Genomic DNA, 18,809 nt, shown 5'->3' with positions numbered 1-18,809 from the left:
GGAGAAGGGGCAAGGGGGCAGATTGAGGCCCCCAAGGTGAGGGAGGGAGTGGGGCAAGGGTGTATGGGGCCTCGGGGTGGATCATGGGATGGAGCTGCAGGCAGCTTGTCCAGGGGCACGGGAGGGGGGGCAGGGAGGGGAGGAGGCAGGCAGGTGCGGCTCCCCATCACTGCGCGCAGCCCTGGGGGTGGCATGGGGGGCATGTGCCCCATTCAGCGGCAGAAGTGGCAGTGGAGCGGAGCGCAGGCTCCAAAAAAATTAATGCAAGAACCAATTAACATGTTAATCACACACATTAAAGAAATAAAAGTACATATAAATAAGAAAAATAACCCAATGTCTTATCCAACAAACTACCATACCTCATCCAAAATAGGCTTTAATGTAACTTTCAGGTAGTGCTTTCCCACTATTTTCATCATCTCATCTACACATCGAGTAGCTAAAGTGTTTCCTCTAAAAATTGTGTTTGCTTCTCTGTAACAAGAAAAGTGACATTTTAAAATTATATCAAGCAATAAAGCCTAAGCAACATAAGAAATAAGTCTGATGAGTATTTAAAATGTTGTTACATAAATCCGTCTTTAGATAACCTTAAAAAAAAAAGAGTTACACACTAGAACTAAATTTCTCATTTTGCAGGATAACCATGAACAGGAAAGACATGCAGTAAGAAAATAAAAAATGAACAAGCAAACAAATGTTGTCATTATAGCAGTCTGAAACAAATTTCAGCTGTAGCTACAAGGTTGGATCCTATAGAACAGTGGGAACAACCCTTTTTTTTTCTTTAAAAACGTGAGCTTACTAGTTCCAGCCAGTAAATATTTCATCTAAATTATTTATTGGCTATAGCTGCCGATTATTAGATAGCTATACATGCAGTTATAAGGAATTTCTTCTAGTTTTGGAAAAGGATAGGTATATAATTGCATCAGTGTAATAAGGAGGGGCGACTTCCTGCTTAGGAACACTTCAGCTGATCTAGTGCAACTATTTAGTCGTCCGTCCATCTCTAACAAAAAGTAATAGAGCCAGAGCATGGCTATTTGTCCCAGAATGAAACTGTGCAAATTACTGTGGTTTAGATAGAGACAGACAGACAAAAATGGCAACACCACAGTAAGGCCTTCCCTCTCTTTTACAGCAGTGCAAGTATTTTATCTATCCAATCTCTGATAACTCCAGCTTTGACTGTGGACAGGAATTGATTTCTAGGAAATCTGCAGCACTCAAAAATGTGGCACGGGGGGGAGGGGGGGAGGGAGCTGCTCCCTTGCTCCCCACATGGCAATAAGGTTGTCTCTGTTGGCAGAGGGGTGAGGGGAATGCTCTCCACTACCCCATCCCTGTGGTTGAACCAGCTGTTTCCATTTGGCCTTTGGCAACAGGAAGAGCTGCCATATTCCCCACAGGAAGAGCGGTTGTTCCCAGGGTTCCTGAGAGTCAGGGAGCAGATCTGGATGCTGTTTCTGCCTTGCAAGGGCTGGGGCTGTTCTCCCTCACCCCTGCCATCCCCAATGTCTCTTTAACAGTCCTAGGGAGTTCTAGGACTCTTCAAAGGGTGGCAGGAAACCCTGCTGCCCACTGAACAGCACCAGGGAACCCCGATACTGTTCACAGGATGGGAGGAATGCCTAGGGGGTGGAAGTGGTGAGGAGCCCTGGTCCCTACAGGGTGTCCCAGTACTGTTCAAAAAGAAGGAGTCAATACCAGGGCTTGACTAGTCTTGGTACTGTTTCAGGGCTTGGATGCAGGGTCCCAGCAGGGCTCCCTGACAGCTCCTCACTGGCTGGGCCATCAAGTAGCCAGAGTTCTCCCTCCCTTCCTCCTCTAAGGAAAGGGAAGGGAGAGTAAAGGACTGTGGGATACAAGTGTCCTAGGGACCACAAGAGAAGTGTAGGCATTATAGGTGGCACTAGAAAACTTCTGTCTCCAGAGAAGTTGGTGTTTAGAAGAGAATTATTGTGTGGAAGAGCTCATTTTCTTCCACAAGAAACCTCATTTAATCACCTGTACACTAGCTTTTTGTGACAGGAAAAATATGTTTTTCTGGCACAAATGTAATGCCTGTCTGTGGCTTTAATTTATTTCAAATTGAACTGATAAATCCCAATGGAAATAACAGTAAGTAAGTAACATTTTACATAACAAATTGCACTTAAAAATATTTTAATGTGCTGAAGTATAAGCTAGATTTTCTCATTCTATGCAAAGCTAGAATAAGTAGGCTTTGCTAGGGCCTGCTTTGTGGTGATATAACCTATTCTGTATTCTTCAGTTCTAGAGGACAACAAAACATCTTGAAAAATCACTTTCTCTGTGCTGTGAGAAGTGCAGACCTACAGACCATGCAGGTGATCCTTCCAGGGTAGACACTAGCACTGTGTGGAAGAGCACTGTACCACAGTGCAGTTTAAGATGCACAGGAAAGTGCAGAAACCACCCATGTGGAATATCCCTACATAGGCAGAAATTGGCAACCTGCCTTTTAGGTCAGTCATAAGCACTCAGAGAAGAAGGATTGTATCCTAAGAAGTTTTTTGGAAGTCAAATTTCAGACTAGTGATTGGCAAAATTCAGAGAGAGTGGTCAAATCAGTTCTTAAAACAGAAAAATGTTGTGTGTTGTAAAACAGTTCTAACAAGCTAACTACATTCCACATAGAAAGAGCTGCAGCCAGCCTATCAAAACCAGCCCGTCAAATGTAGCTCTCTGAATGGAACTCCTGAACCTCAGCTAGAGTAATATTATAAGTGCAGCAATATAGAATTAAATGACCAATGAATGCCAACTATCAACTGAGGCAGCGAAAGCTAGCACACATTTATCAACATTTTGTCATATAATGGACCAAAACTAGAAAAGAGGTAAGTCTAAGTAAATTATGGAAAAGCAAAACATACTGGGTGTCCTTCAAGTCTAGTTCTGCCACTCCAGTGACAAATGGAACTAGCTTCTGGTGGTGCAGCAACAACCTTACAAGAGGCAAAACAACATCATATTTATCTCGACACACTTCACCTAAGATGCAGGCAGCAGATGCAGAAATTGGCTGTAACAAAGAAAGGGAAAACCAAGACAAAAATAATTAAGCATACCATTGGAAAAGAGTATGTCAATCAAACTTAACAAGACTGAAGACACAACTATTTTTTGTGAGACGCTTAGCTATATGTATTGGTTGAGCGAATGAGATTGGTAATTTCTTCACAGAAATACGTTATTGAGAATTGACACTTACTTACTGAGATAAGTCATTAAATATCAATTAATTTAAATTTAAATTCAATGTCCATTCAATAATATTTTCAAAAGGTCATATAGTTTCATAGTTGGTAGGGTCGGAAGGGACCTGAGCAGATCATCAAGTCCCCTGCCATGGGCAGGAAAGAGTGCTGGGGTCAAACGACCCCGGCTAGGTGTCTGTCTAGCTTCCTTTTGAAGACCCCGAGGGTAGGAGCGAGCACCACTTCCCTTGGAAGTTGGTTCCAGATCCTAGCCACCCTGACTGTGAAGTAGTGCCTCCTGATGTCTAGCCTGAATCTACTCTCCATCAACTTATGGCCGTTATTCCTTGCTACTCCCGGTAGTGCTCGGGGGAACAGGGACTCTCCCATTGCCTGCTGGTCCCCCTTGGTCAGTTTATAGATGGCCATCTCCTCTCAACCTTCTCTTGTGGAGGCTGAACAGGTTCAGGTCCCGTAGCCCCTCCTCGTAGGGCCTGCCTTGCTGCCCCCTGATCATGCGAGTGGCCCTCCTCTGCACCCTCTCAATGCTGTCCACATCCCTTCTGAAGTGCGGTGCCCAGAACTGAACGCAGTACTCCAACTGCAGCCTGACCAATGTCACATAGAGGGGGAGGATCATCTCCTTGGACCTGCTCGTGATGCATCTATGGATGCATGACAAGGTTAGCCTTCCTGACCGTGTCCTCACATTGTCGGGCTATATTCATCTTGGAGTCAATAATGACTCCAAGATCCTTTTCTGCCTCTGTGCTGATAAAAAGGGACTTCCCCAGCCTGTAGGTATGCTGCTGGTTCTTCCTCTAAGTTCTAAGAGACGCTATATCTTAGGAGCATTTTTTCACTCTATAACAGACCACATGCCAATCAGAAATGGATCTCATCATCACAACACTCCTTTCAGTAGGAAGTGCTGTCTTTACTTTATAGAAGGGAAACTGAGGCATAATCAAGATTAATTAATTCCAAATCCATTATCACAAGGAAATGTGTTAGCTAAACACACAAAGTCCCAACCCAGTAACCTATAAACTAGACTAGGGATTCTCAATGACTAGCCTGTGGCTCAGCCCCTGACATCTGGCTCATCAGGCCTGTAGGGTTCCCAAGGGCCTAAAAATTTAGTGGCAGGGGAGCAATGTTACTGCTCCCATGGTGCCAAATTTCCAGAACTATGGGGAGCCTGGCAGGCTGGATACTGTGGCCTTGTGTACTGGACTGGGTGTGCACTGTGGTGTGGGGCCCAATTCTAACACATGGGGCCTGATTCTAACATATGCCATCATTGGCTGGTCCTCGGTTTCCTCTCTTGCTCCAGGTAGAAAATAAACTGGCGATAGCTCCACACCTGGCACAGACTGCTTTATTTCTTCCTTTCTGTAGGACCAGCAATAGTGATCAGTAATTGGGGAATGGGTAAGTAAAGGCAGGGAAGCATTAAGACTCTCCCATTTAACAGGAGCTGAAGTCATGACCGTAGCCGCTTCATCCATCATGATTCAAGGTAGCCTACTGGAAGCAGAGTAAGAGTTCTGTGCATCTTTGAGATGCATAATAGGTCAAAGCCCAAAGTGGGTTGTTTTAAAAAAAATGCTCAAACTTACCTGAACATCTGGCGATTTTAGCAGCAAATTTCTTAAAGAAGTATAATCCTCAGATGGAAGTACGCAGTCTTCAGTATAGCAAATATTTAGCCGAAGTGAACCCAGCTCATCTGTTTTAGAAGACTTGTTTCCATTTTCTCTTGGTTGTAATAAGTACCTGAAGGCAACAGGGCAAAATATTGTGTTTAAAGTTACTGTTTCAGTAACTTGATTAATACTGAAATATGGTAAGATGACAGTCAAGTAGCCCAGGACATATTAACTCAGCCAGAATCCAATAACGCTGCCAATAACTTAAACAAAATTACCACACAAAACAAAACAACCCCCTCCAAACCCAGTAGGACATGGGAAAAAAAGATGATAATTTTCATTTAGACAAATGCAACAACAACAAAACATAGCATTTGATGCATCTTCAGTACATAAACAGCCAGGCAGGGACGGGGGGTGGGGGAAGGATGTGTGACCTGTTGTTGTCTGCTCTTTACGCCATGCCGCACTGCTTTTCCCACTGCAGCACTGGGGGACAAATTTAAAGCTGTCCCCTCAATGTTTAGATTCTATACATGGAAAACTATAGTTAATTTATAATTTTCCATGTACAGAATTTAATTTTTGGTGGGGTATGACAACTTAAAATTAAGAGTCATCTTGGATTTGGGTAATATGGTATAATATTTTAATATTTTTATATTATTCTCTCTCTCATACAAACACATGGAATTTTCCCCTCCCTTCTAGCCCTCCCCTTTTCCCCAAATTATTTTGTCTTTTTTCCCATAAAACATTTACAGACAAAAAAAGAGCATGTATTTAAGTATCTATTATCTGCTACAAATATGCCTTCTATTTATGGGACATTTAGCATTGAATATTCCTTGTTCCATCCTTTCTTACCATGCTTGGAAGGAATCATTTCTTAACACTTTAACAGGAACTTTAATTTCTCCCAGAAAGACATCTTGTATTAGGTTTCCATTGTTCCATAAATCAACCCTGAAAATATAATGCACACTGTTCTTAATTTTCTGGAAACAGTAAATATAAAAAATCTCATATATTTCAAGGCAGTTAATGATTTGCAGCACTAATTCAACATGCATAAATACTAAAAAAGGTTAGAATTCTCACAGCAATCCAATTAAAAATCAACAGGAATTCAAACATATGTCCTATTAAATCCTTAAAGCAGCCTGGGAAAAATTTAGATGGTGAAAGTTAGAATAACAACTCAATAAAAGAGGCAATATTTGTTGATATATGTATATTTTAAATACCCCCCCCCATAAAGTGAATTATGTTTCTGTATTTCTCTCTCAGGTGCTTATAGTGAATGTTTACCCAAATATTTTGATAACTCTACTTTCCTGTTAAAATTGGGCACACTGCAATAGCACATTAATACATGCATTTATTTTCTCAATGATGGCTCATGTTTAAAACCTAAAAAGGTGTCACAACCCCACAACATGCATCTTTGTTGAATTATTTCCTTCTTACCTCTGACATTTCTGTTACACAGCAGATATGTTAAGAAGAACAAAAAAATTAATGCTATATTTGCTAGGCCATAATTGCTTTTCTAAATACACTTGCATCTATAATGGAATTGACAATCTCTTAACTGGCTAATTAAGATATGCTTATGGATTTTGAAAACAGAATCAGAAGTGCACAAACAGTGAATACTTAAGTGACTGCTCAAATTAAACCCCAAATAGTGCCTTTGTTATCTGATATAAAATGCACACCAGCCACCAAATTACTATTTTCATTTTTTTATTGGGCATGCAGTCATGTGCAAAAGTAATGGGCTGACTGGATGTCTCCAAGATTCTCTAATTATACAACACAAATACAGGTTGACTAATGCAAAGTGTGCAGCAAGAGAAGGGGAAACAAGGTGTACAGGTGCTCCTTATACCTGCTGGAAGAAGCTTGGATATATATTCCCCAGTATATAATACCAGATACTAGTAGGCACACAGGAGAGACTAGTCCCTGCCCATTCTCTCAAAAAAGCATGATTCCAAGAGACAGTAGATTGCTACCATGTGGGCTACATGAGTTCTTTGTACTCATCTCAATATTCTGCCAGATTTCTTGATGTGTGCATTGAGAGAAAGGGGTGTATTTGTATTTTTTTAGACGGATGCAAGACATTTTGAATTTATCACCAGGTATATTTATGGTAGCAGTTGCATTTTTGGGGGAGAGAGATTTTTTTTGTTTTCTGTATGAAAGGAATACTATTCACTTGCAGGAACACAGTTTAAGGAAGCCATTAAGACAGCTTACCTTGTGGAATGTTAAGTCTAAGCAAAAATTCAGGGACATACACTGAATTGTTTTTTGTTTTGTTTTTTAACTTGGAAGAATCTTACTTAGAAAGCTGAACAATAATTTTCTGCTTTCACACTATGGCATAACATTTCTTTGTTTGGTTATAAACATTTTTATGCAGGTTGTACAAATGTCAATTCAATATATTAACAAGGAACCCACCTGACTTCCAGCTTCTCAATATCCTCTTCTTCCACCTGAAACTGGGACTTTTTGGTATAACTACTGGACCTGGTTACCTGTAAGTAAAATTTCCCACTGAGTATTTTTTCTTCTCCTTTTAATAAACATTACATGCCTTCCATGTCTATTATAAGAGTGAGTGGCCCCTTTAAGAGGGAACAGGTCCAGTTTGCCTGACTGCTCAGAAAAAGGAAGACACTTGGCTTCTATGAAAATCCAGGCAGCAGGTGAGAAAAAAAAGAAACAAAGGAGAAGCAGAACAGAGCTGGAGAGGAGAGTTAGGGTCCCCAAGAAAGCTGCAGAAGATCTGAAGGAACAGTCTGTTGAGACAGGAAGCAGCTGTGACAGGGAACTGATGAGAGTTTCCCAAGGTGATCTACATTAGCCCTAAGAGAGCAGTAATTAGCATCTCAACATATTGAGAAGAAGCAATAAGTCCACTGTTCCCATTGCCATCAGTCTACCATTTTAAGCTTAATTTTAGAACCTCCTCCCTCTCCTCCTGATTATGTACTTCACTTGCTGCATTCTTAGCTGAACTCCAATAAACCATGTAGCATTCTAATTGTAACATAGCTTTGTAATCATCTTCCTTACAAAAACTTACGTTACAGCAAAATTTAACTGGGGTCTCTAAAAAGTTAAAAAATGAGACCTAAAAAAAACCCATGGATCTAATTTTGCAAGCATCCCAAAACATTACAGTATATAAAGCTTGCAGGATCAAAACTATATGAACACAGAAAGTTATGGTACATACAGAAGCATTAGAAAGCATCCTCCTATTGTATTATTGATTTTAAAAATTGTCCAATACTTTTGAATGGTGGGATAACTAAAAATAAATTATACATATTTTACTGGCTATGATCTACCACAATATAATATGAAAGGTAAAACGGAGAGGGAAAGCAACAGAATGCAGCTCTCCTGAATAGTCAAATTTTGGCCCAAAGCACCAAAGTCTAGGTAGACTGACTTCATATGGGAGGTTTTGCAGTGATCAGAGGGGAAAAATTCCCATTTTTTAATCCTCCTAGAAATGTGATGAAGCAGAAGCAACAAATCACAGGTTGCTGCTCCCACATATACCATTTGCCAACTGTACTGCCTTCTGGGACTTCCACATGTGTGTAACTGGGCTGTCAAAATGCATTCCACAATAACATATTTTCACAGGAAAATAGCACTGTAACTCAACCCAACTTTGATTTTATTTCAATGCACTGCACTGCAAATGGGAAGTCCACACTTTTTAACTCAGACATACAGTATTGGTAAGCTACTGTAACTCCATTAATAAGTAACCATTATGTGACTCCGCAACTCTACAAAAGCTATTTTTATTTTAAGGATCACATTCTAATACAAGGCAGAAAACGTTCTTAAACACTGTTATAAAAACATATACACCTGGGCATCCAGATCTTGGTTAATGCAAGGAGTGTTTTCTGATTGACATTAATTTCATGTAAGTAAGATTGCTAATGCCATTTCTGTACTATAGCCTGTATTGCAGAAGCAAAATAATTAAGCCTCTTATGCCTTTGAAAAGAAAGAGCTCCAGATATTTATTCTGGTTAGTTTTCTGTTGTCAGCTCAAGATATGGGATACTTTCATTTAAATGTGTAAACAGATTTTTTTTGCTGTTCCTTATCACTATCAGGTTTACTTGGTTTTAACTAGAAACCCTCTACTCCTTGTAATGCAATCAAATATTCTAAGAAATAATATGCCTCTAGCAATGCATCTTAACCCTGAACTTGAAAACTCTGATATTCTAAACCTAGAACTCTTTAGCAGAACTGCCAATTTTGTTATGTGAAAAGGTAAGGTAAGTAAAAAAAATACTTATTTGCACTTGTATCAGACAGGTTTTAGCCAGCAAAAGCAAAAGCATGACTTTTATTTTACCTGGGGAATGATTTAAGGCACCTCTCACCAATATGTTACTCTAATAATTATGCACAATAATAAAAAAAACCAGACCCAACCAACCAGCAACTCAGTTGCCAAACATTCTGAAAGATGCTCAAAATTAAAGGCCATGGTTCAATCTGTACTAAAACTTCTACCAATGGCAAAAGAGACTGTAAACAGTGATCCAGGATAGCGCTCCCCTTATGTTTGTGATTATGAAAAAAGGGCCTCTTAACTGAAGAGGACTGCAGGTTTGCAGGTCCAGTGTTACAAATAAGAAGGGGTTTTTGTTTTAAATGTAGTAAGGAATATCTGTATTTGCTTCAGAGCTGCCTGCGCTGAGTATTGTTATGCATCTCTTTCAAAAAAGGTAAGTTCAAAAGTTGCATAATACAAGACAAAAGCACAACACATGAATAAAGAGTTGTATTTTGACAGAAAAATTAGTTACCTCAAAATAAAATGTTTCATTAAACTGTGGATTACTCGTTTTCTTCTTTACTTTTGTCTTCTTTTGGTCATTCCTGTTCCAATGTGGTACAATTTTACCATATAGAACTTAAAACACACAATTATAAAAGACATTCTATTATCAAAAAGGGGCCTTGCATTTAGCTATAAGTATAGTGCACAGTTTATATATGTAAAAAAACCTCTAAACTATTTAATGAGGTTATCTGAAGTAAAAAAGAAAATATTTAAAAGAAAGTTAATTCACCTTCATAGCATAAGTTAAACAGTTTTCTTCAATATACTTTATACATGCACTTATTTAGCTTACAGTTTATGTTTAGGTCACAAATATGCTTGACAGACATGGAAGGAAAATAATACAAAAGAAAGATTTTCTAATGTAGATTTTAAATCTGTATACATTGTTTTATGAAACGTACACAAGGGCTGGTTTCTAAGCAGATACACTTTTGCTACAGTTAGATAAGTTTCACCAAAATACTGAGAACTTCTCAAAAAATACAAATGCTTTGCTAAAACTACCCCATGGTAGAGAGATTTTAAATAAAACTTTCCAAAGTTTCTCATTTGTCTCTCTTGCTGTTGATTCTTGCTCATCTCCCTTTTCTGTAAATCCAGAAGATACCTTGTTTTGCTTTCAAGTAACTTTAACAGCTAGCTGAGCCCATATAAAAGGTGTAAAAATATATGTGGTATATACAGCAAATCACGGAGATCCTTAGACTAAATTATCTTTATTGGCTAAGTAAAAATTGTTGATAGGGGAAAAGCAGAAGCTATTAAAGAGATAATATCTAAACTATTATAGATTATATTTAAACCTAAATCAGTGTTTCTGCACTGATATAAGTTTGCATAGAACAAGTATAACAGTCAACAGCTGAAGAGGAAAAACGTTCCATCTCTGAATGTAACCAGAATTCAAGATGTGTCATTCCTATGAATAGTGCTCTCTTGCTTGCACAGTCTATTGGTGCATGTGTCCTGATAACCAAGACTGCAGATCTGTCACCAGGAATGTTTTAGTATAAAAGTTCCAATGCCACAAAGGATGGTAACCCTAACCTGCTGTTACTCAGTTACCTTAGAATTCAATCACAGTTTAGTACAGCAAAACAGAGCAGTTGGTAATTAAATGGACATCATCTTGAAAACTCCAGTTACTGTAAGTAATTTCTTCTTTCAGTCACTGCTAATATTTTTATACCAAGCTTCACTCTGACTGATTCCAAAGTGATCTTACACTGTGGGTATTTGTGCATCATGTAAATACCAACAATAAAACAACTCAGTTGAAGAAAGAATGTACTCCTGACACTTCCCCTAAGATGTAATATCCAGTAAAGGTATGAACAGAAATCCAGATGTTAACTTTACCAATGTCAGATATGGGAGTGTGTCTCAGAGAAGGGTTACTTTTGCCTTCTGCCTTAGCCCTCTAATACATATTAAAATCCACCTCCTAAACTTTAGATAAAAATAGGGGAACCTTTCATTCCCTTGACAAAAAAAAAAAGCATTTAAGACAAAAGAGCTAAATTTGTCTTGGTTTTCCTAGTATTATTTTTAAGTAAAACATTCCCAACTAGGTGGAGTTGCAGACACTTTGGAGAATAGAATTAGTGTTCAGAAAAACCTTAATAAACTGGAAAATTGTCCAAAAATGAATCTAATGAAGTTTAATAAGGACAAATACAAAGTCCTGTACTTAGGACAGAACCAACACAATGCACTAATAGAAAATGGAGATAGACTGGCTAGACTTCAGCACTACAGACAAGGACCTGGAGATAATAAGGGAATGCAAGATGTATACAAGTCAGTGTGCATTTTTTGCAAAAACAAGTCAATAACATATTAGAGTCTTATCAACTGGAGAGTTAACTAAGTCAAGGAAAGTGCTTATTTCACTATTCAGGACTGGTGAGGCCTCACATGGAGTTGTGTGTCCAGTTTTGCGTTCTGAACTTCAATAAAGATGTGGATAAACTGAAAAAGTCCACAGAAAACTAAAGAAGTGATTGGGTGCCTGGGAAATGACTTAAGACAACAAGTTGGAAGAAGTGTAATTATTTAAGTCTGGAAAAAAGAAGACTTGGAAAGGACGGGATGAATTTAACAAGTCTACAAATACCTAAAATAGCAGTCATAAAGAATATGGTGATAAACTATTTTCTGTGGCTACAGGGGACAGGACAAGAAATAACTCTTAGGGCATTTATACAAGTGCCCTGGGAATAGGTGTGTGTGTTAGAGTGGCTCTGAGAGCCACTCTAATTAAAATGCCCAGAGCGTCTCATGTATCAGCATCCTTGCACTTCAAAATGGTGGGGGGCACTTTATTTAAAGCTCATTTGACAAGCTTTAGATAAAGTGCCCCCGCTGCCATTTTGTAGTGTGGGGATGCTGATGCATGAGATGCTGGAGGCTGCTGGAGTGTGCTAATTACCATACTCCAGCAGACTTGATTAATTGAGCCTGCTCTGACACGCCGTAATTACAGCACGTCGAAGCAGCCTCACTGCTTGTGTATAGGTGCTCTCAATTTGCAAGAAGTTGGATATTAGAAGAACTTTCTAACTATGAGAGTGGTTAAACATGGGGCCAGATTACCTAGAGATGTTGTTGAACCTTCAGTCTTGGAAGATTAAAAACTGGCTACACAAACATTTCTCTAGGATGGTTTAAACAAGGATGATCCTACCTTGAGCAGGGAACAGATAACTTTGAGGTCCCTTCCAGCCCTATTTTCCAGTCCATGATAAGGACTGCAAGAGTCAAATGTAAGAACTTTGAAAGGAAAAGAGTAGGAAACCAAGGGGAAGGGTAGCAAGGCATTCTTTGCTTAGATAGAACACTCTTGAATCTGAAGCCCACAGAGGTCAGATGAAAGAATGAGGAGAGTCTCCAATAATGTACAACAACTTTTAAAATTAAGATTACTCTGACAGTAAAAGAAAAAGAAAAACCTGCACACATTCTATCATTGTTTAATTACTATAAATGTTTGACCCATTTTCTTCAGTCTCTTTTCTAATTTAAAAAGATTTAGATACATTCACAACATATTTCAAGACATTACCTGGAAGGACCCACAAGAGAGACAGTTGCATAAGGGTCACAATTCTGTCCATTTATAAGAGGCAACCCATGGCATTCCTTTATTCTAAAACAAAATAGAGAAACAGAGTTAACACATCCATCTTTAAATTCACTGACATTTTAAAACAATTCTTTCTTTTATGCTTGATTTAGAGCATCTTCTTTTCTGTTAAAGTTAATGTAAGGCAAAATACTGTTTCCCCACAAAAATAATTAATGTCTGAAGCATGTTGGGTTACACACTTATCGCTTCTTGGCCTCTTGTGGCCTCAGATCAAATGTGTACCCACACTAGCTACACAGAGAATATTGGCATCAATCCAGTTTGAAAGCATACTGCTAGATGATGTTCAGAAGCAAAATTTATACCAAAGCATGTTTGTGTGTTGTAAGCCCTCTTGGAAGAGTATAGATACCATGAACAGACAAGGTTCTTTGGGCAAATGTGCTATCTTTTTTAGACCAACTAAATACTTGGAAAAACTGTTCTTAGCAAGCTTTTGGGCACAAATACCCTTCTTCATGCATAGGGAGAGTCTGTTGTTGTTTTGTTCTCCTGAATGGAATAGAAGCCAATATTGGACCAGATTACCTAGAGATACAACCATTGGACCAATACTGGCTTCTATTCCATTGAGGAGAACACAAAACAACAGCAGACTCTCCCTATGCTTGAAGAAGGGTGTTTGTGTCTGAAAGCTTGCTAAGAAAAGTTTTTCCAACTATTTAGTTGGTCTAAAAAAGATAGCACATTTGCCCAAAGAACCTTGTCTGCCTATGTCCTTAGGCCAACACAGCTACAACCAACACCTCCGAAACATAGATACTATGAAAGTATTCAAGTAGCAGTTGTGTGAAAAGCCAGACAAGACGATGCACTGAACGTTACTATGAATAAAAGCCTATAAGCCTACATATTACTAGTTAAACTGACTTATGAAAGACAAAAGGACTTATCAATGGGTCTCATCTACAATGAGCCATTGACTTCTTACCAAAGCCACTTGAAAAGGTTAAAATATTGGGGGGAGAGGGAGAGAGAGAGAGAACTAGTTTAGCTGGATCAATCAATTCACAAAGGTCAAACTATACTGGCATTATAAATATGATTTAAATAGAAGTTTAGAATTCAATTCTAGTGTGGTTTGTTTTATCCACATTACTGGGCAGATTAAAAACAAACAAACAACCCCCACCTAAAACACAGCCTCCAAACCCTTTCAAATATGGTATGGACTTAACACTAGACTGCTCCTTTAAGACAACTAGTGGTAGTTTCTTTCAGTGGGAGGTCCCACTGATACTGATGCTAGATCCTCAGCTGGTAAAGGTGAGGCAGTTCCATGAATGTCAACATTTCTCTAGAACAGTGATTTTCAACCAGGGTGGTACGAGATCCTTTTAAGGGTGATCCGACGGGTGTCTTGCATCTAAAAGGTTGAGAACCACTGCTTTAGAAATTCTGGCAATAGCATCAGTTGGACCAACTCCTTTACATCTATTTACAGTGTGTAGCATTCACTTTTAGCTTCACTTTTCCTAATGTACATGTGGAGCCATTTCTTCTGGTTCATAAATGGGAAGCATAGGGTCCTGGATCATCTCCCTTGAAAATGCTGGCTTTGGTTATCATGCTCTCTTGAGCACAGTAACAAGACTTCAGTTCCCACAGATAAGCTCAAGATGGCCCTGCACCCTTTCTAACTTCAGAAAGCAGCAACACGTTAATATTAGCATAACTTGAATCAGTTTTGGACACAAGAGTCGATAGACAAATAATTGCTATTACTGCACCTCACCACTAGTATGGCAGGGGAGCTGGTAATGGCCTGTTTGTCTTCAACACAGCTACCCAGGATGAAGCTAACAGGACCTACAGTCACAGAATTTACAAGCACATACATGGGTATCATTTGCATAGTTACTCCACTAGCCTGAAGAGAACTCTATGCTAGACTAGCAAGACTCTGGCTGGTGTAGGACAAGTATATTGTACGGCTAACTCTACACTTACACCAGTTTAAAGACATTCCATCATTTTTGCAAGTAATCTGCATGTAACTGTCATTACTGCAAACTGAAGGATATACATGCACAGCAGCATAGCTAGATACTATATCTCCTAAGAAAAATGAGTGAAAGCTTAAGTTAAATCATATTTATAATGCCAGTATAGTTTGACCTTTGTGAATTGATTGATCCAGCTAAACTAGTTCTCTCTCTCTCTCCCTCTCCCCCCAATATTTTAACCTTTTCAAGTGGCTTTGGTAAGAAGTCAATGGCTCATTGTAGATGAGACCCAAACTGAATGATCAGTGCAGCAAGTTATACGGAATACGTTTACTAAAGACTTAGAGCTGGTTATTATTTCAAATGAAGAGGCATGATCCAGGCTCTTCAGGTGCTCATTGTGTCAAATGCTTCAAGTTGCACAGTTTAATCATCAACCTCATGTTCAATACTTGTTCTTTCTGTAGATAACGAAGAGCTCTTATTTTATGTACATTTCTCTAGCCTTACATTTGTTTAGTATTTTAGATTTTAAGCTCATCATTAACCTCAATCTGCGCAAGTGGGCACAAAGCCTAGCAAATTTTGGTGCTATTACAATGTATATGATAGAAGCACTGGTGATGGATTATGGCCAAATTCTACATACACCAAGATTTGCTATTTTGTCACTGCAGGCACCTCTTGAGCCTGGGTACCTGCTGAAAAACACCCTGCAGACCTTGTGGGGGAGGGAGCAGGGAACAAGTTTTCAACACTAATTGCAGCATATACTTTACTTTGCCAGCAGGCTGAGTAGCTGTTGAACAGTTTGACTCTAAACATGCTTGTTTCTATGTTAAGAGACATGAACTCCTAGGGAAAAAATGGTATGGAATAAGGGTAACACAGCAAATGATACAGGACATTCTTAATATTAGACATTGCAAAAGTCAGGAATTTCTTTTAGAGGGTGCTTGAAGGAAAAAAAACAAACCAGTGAAGCCTACCTGTAATGGAAGAAAGGGATGTTGGTTTGAAGTTTTTTGATTATTTTTAAAAGATTACTGAGTATTTGAGAGAGAAATAAAAATTTGTTTGTTACATTCTGGTTGACCTTGTTTCTCGTTCAAATTAATCCAGTCCTCAAAACTTATTACAGATGATGCAATACGTAAGCACAGCTGTTTTCCTACAGCTGAATGGCTTTTCCAAATGTGTGTTCCAGGTCTTCCCTTCAAACTCCTGCTCTTTTGTCATATTTTGTATCATACTCAATACCAGACCACCACCCCTCCTGGTCTCCCAACCCACTGCACTATGCTTCATTTTTGTTGTCCTTTTTTAACCTTTTCAGATTTTCTTTACCCCAAGGAGCAACTGCAAGATTCAACTTCTCTTTTCTGATCACACTGTCAAAAGCTTTTGTCCAAAGAGGCTGTGTCCAGATGAGCAAGCACATGCCTGTTGTGGCATCTCAAAGCAGCTTGAGATGCCACAGGAGGCACATCACGAATGAAAAAATGTTCCCTGTGCTGCATATTTGCAGCACGGACTCTAAATTTGATACCAGGAAATCCTGGTATCAAAAGAAAACACCTGGGAAAAAAGTGGCATAGAGTGCACACCTGGAGGCAACCAGAGGCTGGGTACTCCAAGGAGACACACTAACACCTGGCTAGAGTGTCTCTATACCTGCTGCATGCCCCTGCTGCTCCAGCACGCAGCCTCAGCATGGTGGGGGAAACAGAAGTGGGGTAAAGCTGGTAGCAGGGGCTCGGACCCAGGCTCCGTCCCCAGTAAACAGCAACATGGGGGTAAGAGGACAGTGGGGGGTTTGTGGGTGAGTGTGGGGGGGGGGGGGTGTTGGTGTGGTGGGGCTAAGGGGAGGCCTCCTCATGCCTGCCCCCCTCATCCCTCTGCAGACACAGACCCTAGAGCTGGCAGCAGCAGCTAGCTGGGCCATCGGGGTGTTCACGGCCTGCTGCAGGTACAGCCCCGTGGTGGCGTGGCACCGCCTGAGACCCAGGGGCTGCACATGGTGAACGGAGCTGGCCCGGCCCACTGGCATCCGCCTTCAGATAAGACTAGGGTGACTCCTCCCACCACTCAGGGGTCCTGGTACTGGATGCAGAAGCCATGTACCATTGGGCCAGGCACATTGAAGCCTGGCCTGGACTCATGGCATGCAGCTCCTGCGTGCAGTGCAGGGACCCCCGAGTGGTGGTAGGAGCATCCTTGTCCTGTCCAAAGATGTGGGCCAGTGGGCTGGCCTGGCTCTGTTTGTCATGTGCAGCCCCTGGGTCTCAGGCAGGGCTGTACTACCATGGGGCTGTGCCTGCCATGAGCACCCAGCAGGTCATAAGTGCCTTGACAGGCCAGCTGGCTGCTGCTGCCATCACCAGGGTCTGTGTACCTTAGTGGGATGAGGTTGGGCAGGCATGGGGCAGTCCCCCCAAAACTCCCATACTCATCTGCAAACCCCACATCCTTACATTACCCATGCCCCCCTCACAAATCCCATGGGGCTGTACCTACAGCAGGCCATGAGTGCCCTGATGGCCCGCAAAACTGCTGCTGCCAGCACCGGGGGCTATGCACCGCAGAGGGGTGGGGGGCCAGGTGTGTAGTGGCCCCCCTCAACCCCTCCCACCTACACACCCTACATCCCCCAACCCCCACCACACCTCTTACACCCCGTGTGCTCAGCTGCCAGACAGGATGGGACCTGCTGGCAGGAGCTGTGGCTGCAGGGGCTGTCCCCACAGCCTGGTTAGCAAAGAGGGCAGGAGGAGGCAGGAGGAGCTCTGATTTTTCTATGATAAAATAAATTCTAAATATCTGTATGCTTTTGGGTTTGCTTTTGTTTTTTTTGTATTACAATAATAGAGGTACTGGTAGGCTTCCAAATTGCTTTACAATTCTAAATATAATCAATAAAACATTGCCTGACTGGGATTTTTGATCAGAGAATTTTGAATTTTTAAACAGGGAACACCAGGATTCCTGTTAGTGAGGCAAGTGGTAGGACCCAGACAGAGGAGCCTGACCAGGGCTGGCATCAGGGAGCCAGCTAGAGTGCAGATGAAGTGGCTGAGCTCCTGGCCATTTGGGGCCAGAAGGACGTGGTTCAACAGTTCAAAGTGGGCCACCACAATGAGCACATCTTCCAGGCAATAGCTGTCCAGATGGCAGAGCAGAGGCACACATTGCAGCAGTGCTACATGAAGGCCAAATGTGCAGCCACAGCCCACTGGCAACTGGCCCAGAGGTGCAGGTGGCTCTGCTGCAGTACCCATCCCAGAGCCCAGGCAGCTGTGTGGTCCCTGTCCAGGTCTGGCAGGCATGCAGACATGGGGCTGCAGGTCCAAGGGAACAGATGCTGTTGCAGGTGGCAGCAGGTCAAAGCCAGGCAGCAGCTCTCACTGCCAGACTGCTGCAGTGGGTAGAGGGTGCAGGGGCCACTCTAGGTTATTGCTGCTGTAGCAGCTCAGCTGATACAGGGGGCTAGTGTCCCCATATATCAACTGGCCAGGCCTCAGAAGCTCCTGTCTATTTGTAACACTAATAGCATGGACCCTAATGCCCACCTGGCTAACTAGTACCCCTTGAGGAGCTAATGAGTGAGTGGTACAACTAAATTCTTGGGACAACTAATGAAAAAAACAGGATAGGAGTGTTGTCTGGGTCAAAGGGTCAAAACGTGAAAATAAGTGCGCCTGAGGGGGACACCGAGCAGAGCTCCCTCCCGGCCACACCCACCCACCTCAGAGGCATCCAAGGAGCCAGTGAATGCCACCCACTGGCGCTCTGCACAGAAACGGGCATGGACAAATGAGCGGAAAGTGGCCCGCAGTCTCCAGGCACTTTCCTGGCCAGAGCCTCCTTCCTGGTCAAGTACAGGACCCAGTTGGCCAGGGCCATGAGGAGGCTGACCAGGAG

General features: G+C 41.3%; 1 protein-coding gene across 1 annotated transcript in view; it reads right to left on the bottom strand.

The window, feature by feature from the left end:
* Positions 1-18,809, bottom strand: part of RASA2 (RAS p21 protein activator 2) — a 93,828-nt gene that overhangs the window by 21,735 nt on the left and 53,284 nt on the right. The window contains exons 6-12 of the mRNA XM_006263324.4: positions 12,859-12,942; positions 9,754-9,826; positions 7,361-7,437; positions 5,753-5,851; positions 4,853-5,009; positions 2,907-3,055; positions 363-477 (exon numbers count right to left, since the gene is read on the bottom strand). Of these exons, the coding sequence (XP_006263386.2) occupies positions 363-477; positions 2,907-3,055; positions 4,853-5,009; positions 5,753-5,851; positions 7,361-7,437; positions 9,754-9,826; positions 12,859-12,942 (754 nt within the window). The remainder of the gene's footprint in view (positions 1-362; positions 478-2,906; positions 3,056-4,852; positions 5,010-5,752; positions 5,852-7,360; positions 7,438-9,753; positions 9,827-12,858; positions 12,943-18,809) is intronic.

Source organism: Alligator mississippiensis, chromosome 7 (assembly GCF_030867095.1).
Source record: "Alligator mississippiensis isolate rAllMis1 chromosome 7, rAllMis1, whole genome shotgun sequence".
In the NCBI taxonomy this organism is placed as follows: Eukaryota; Metazoa; Chordata; order Crocodylia; family Alligatoridae; genus Alligator; species Alligator mississippiensis.
The sequence above is the reverse complement of the archived record's forward strand: the minus strand, read 5'-3'. Positions and strand labels throughout refer to the sequence as shown.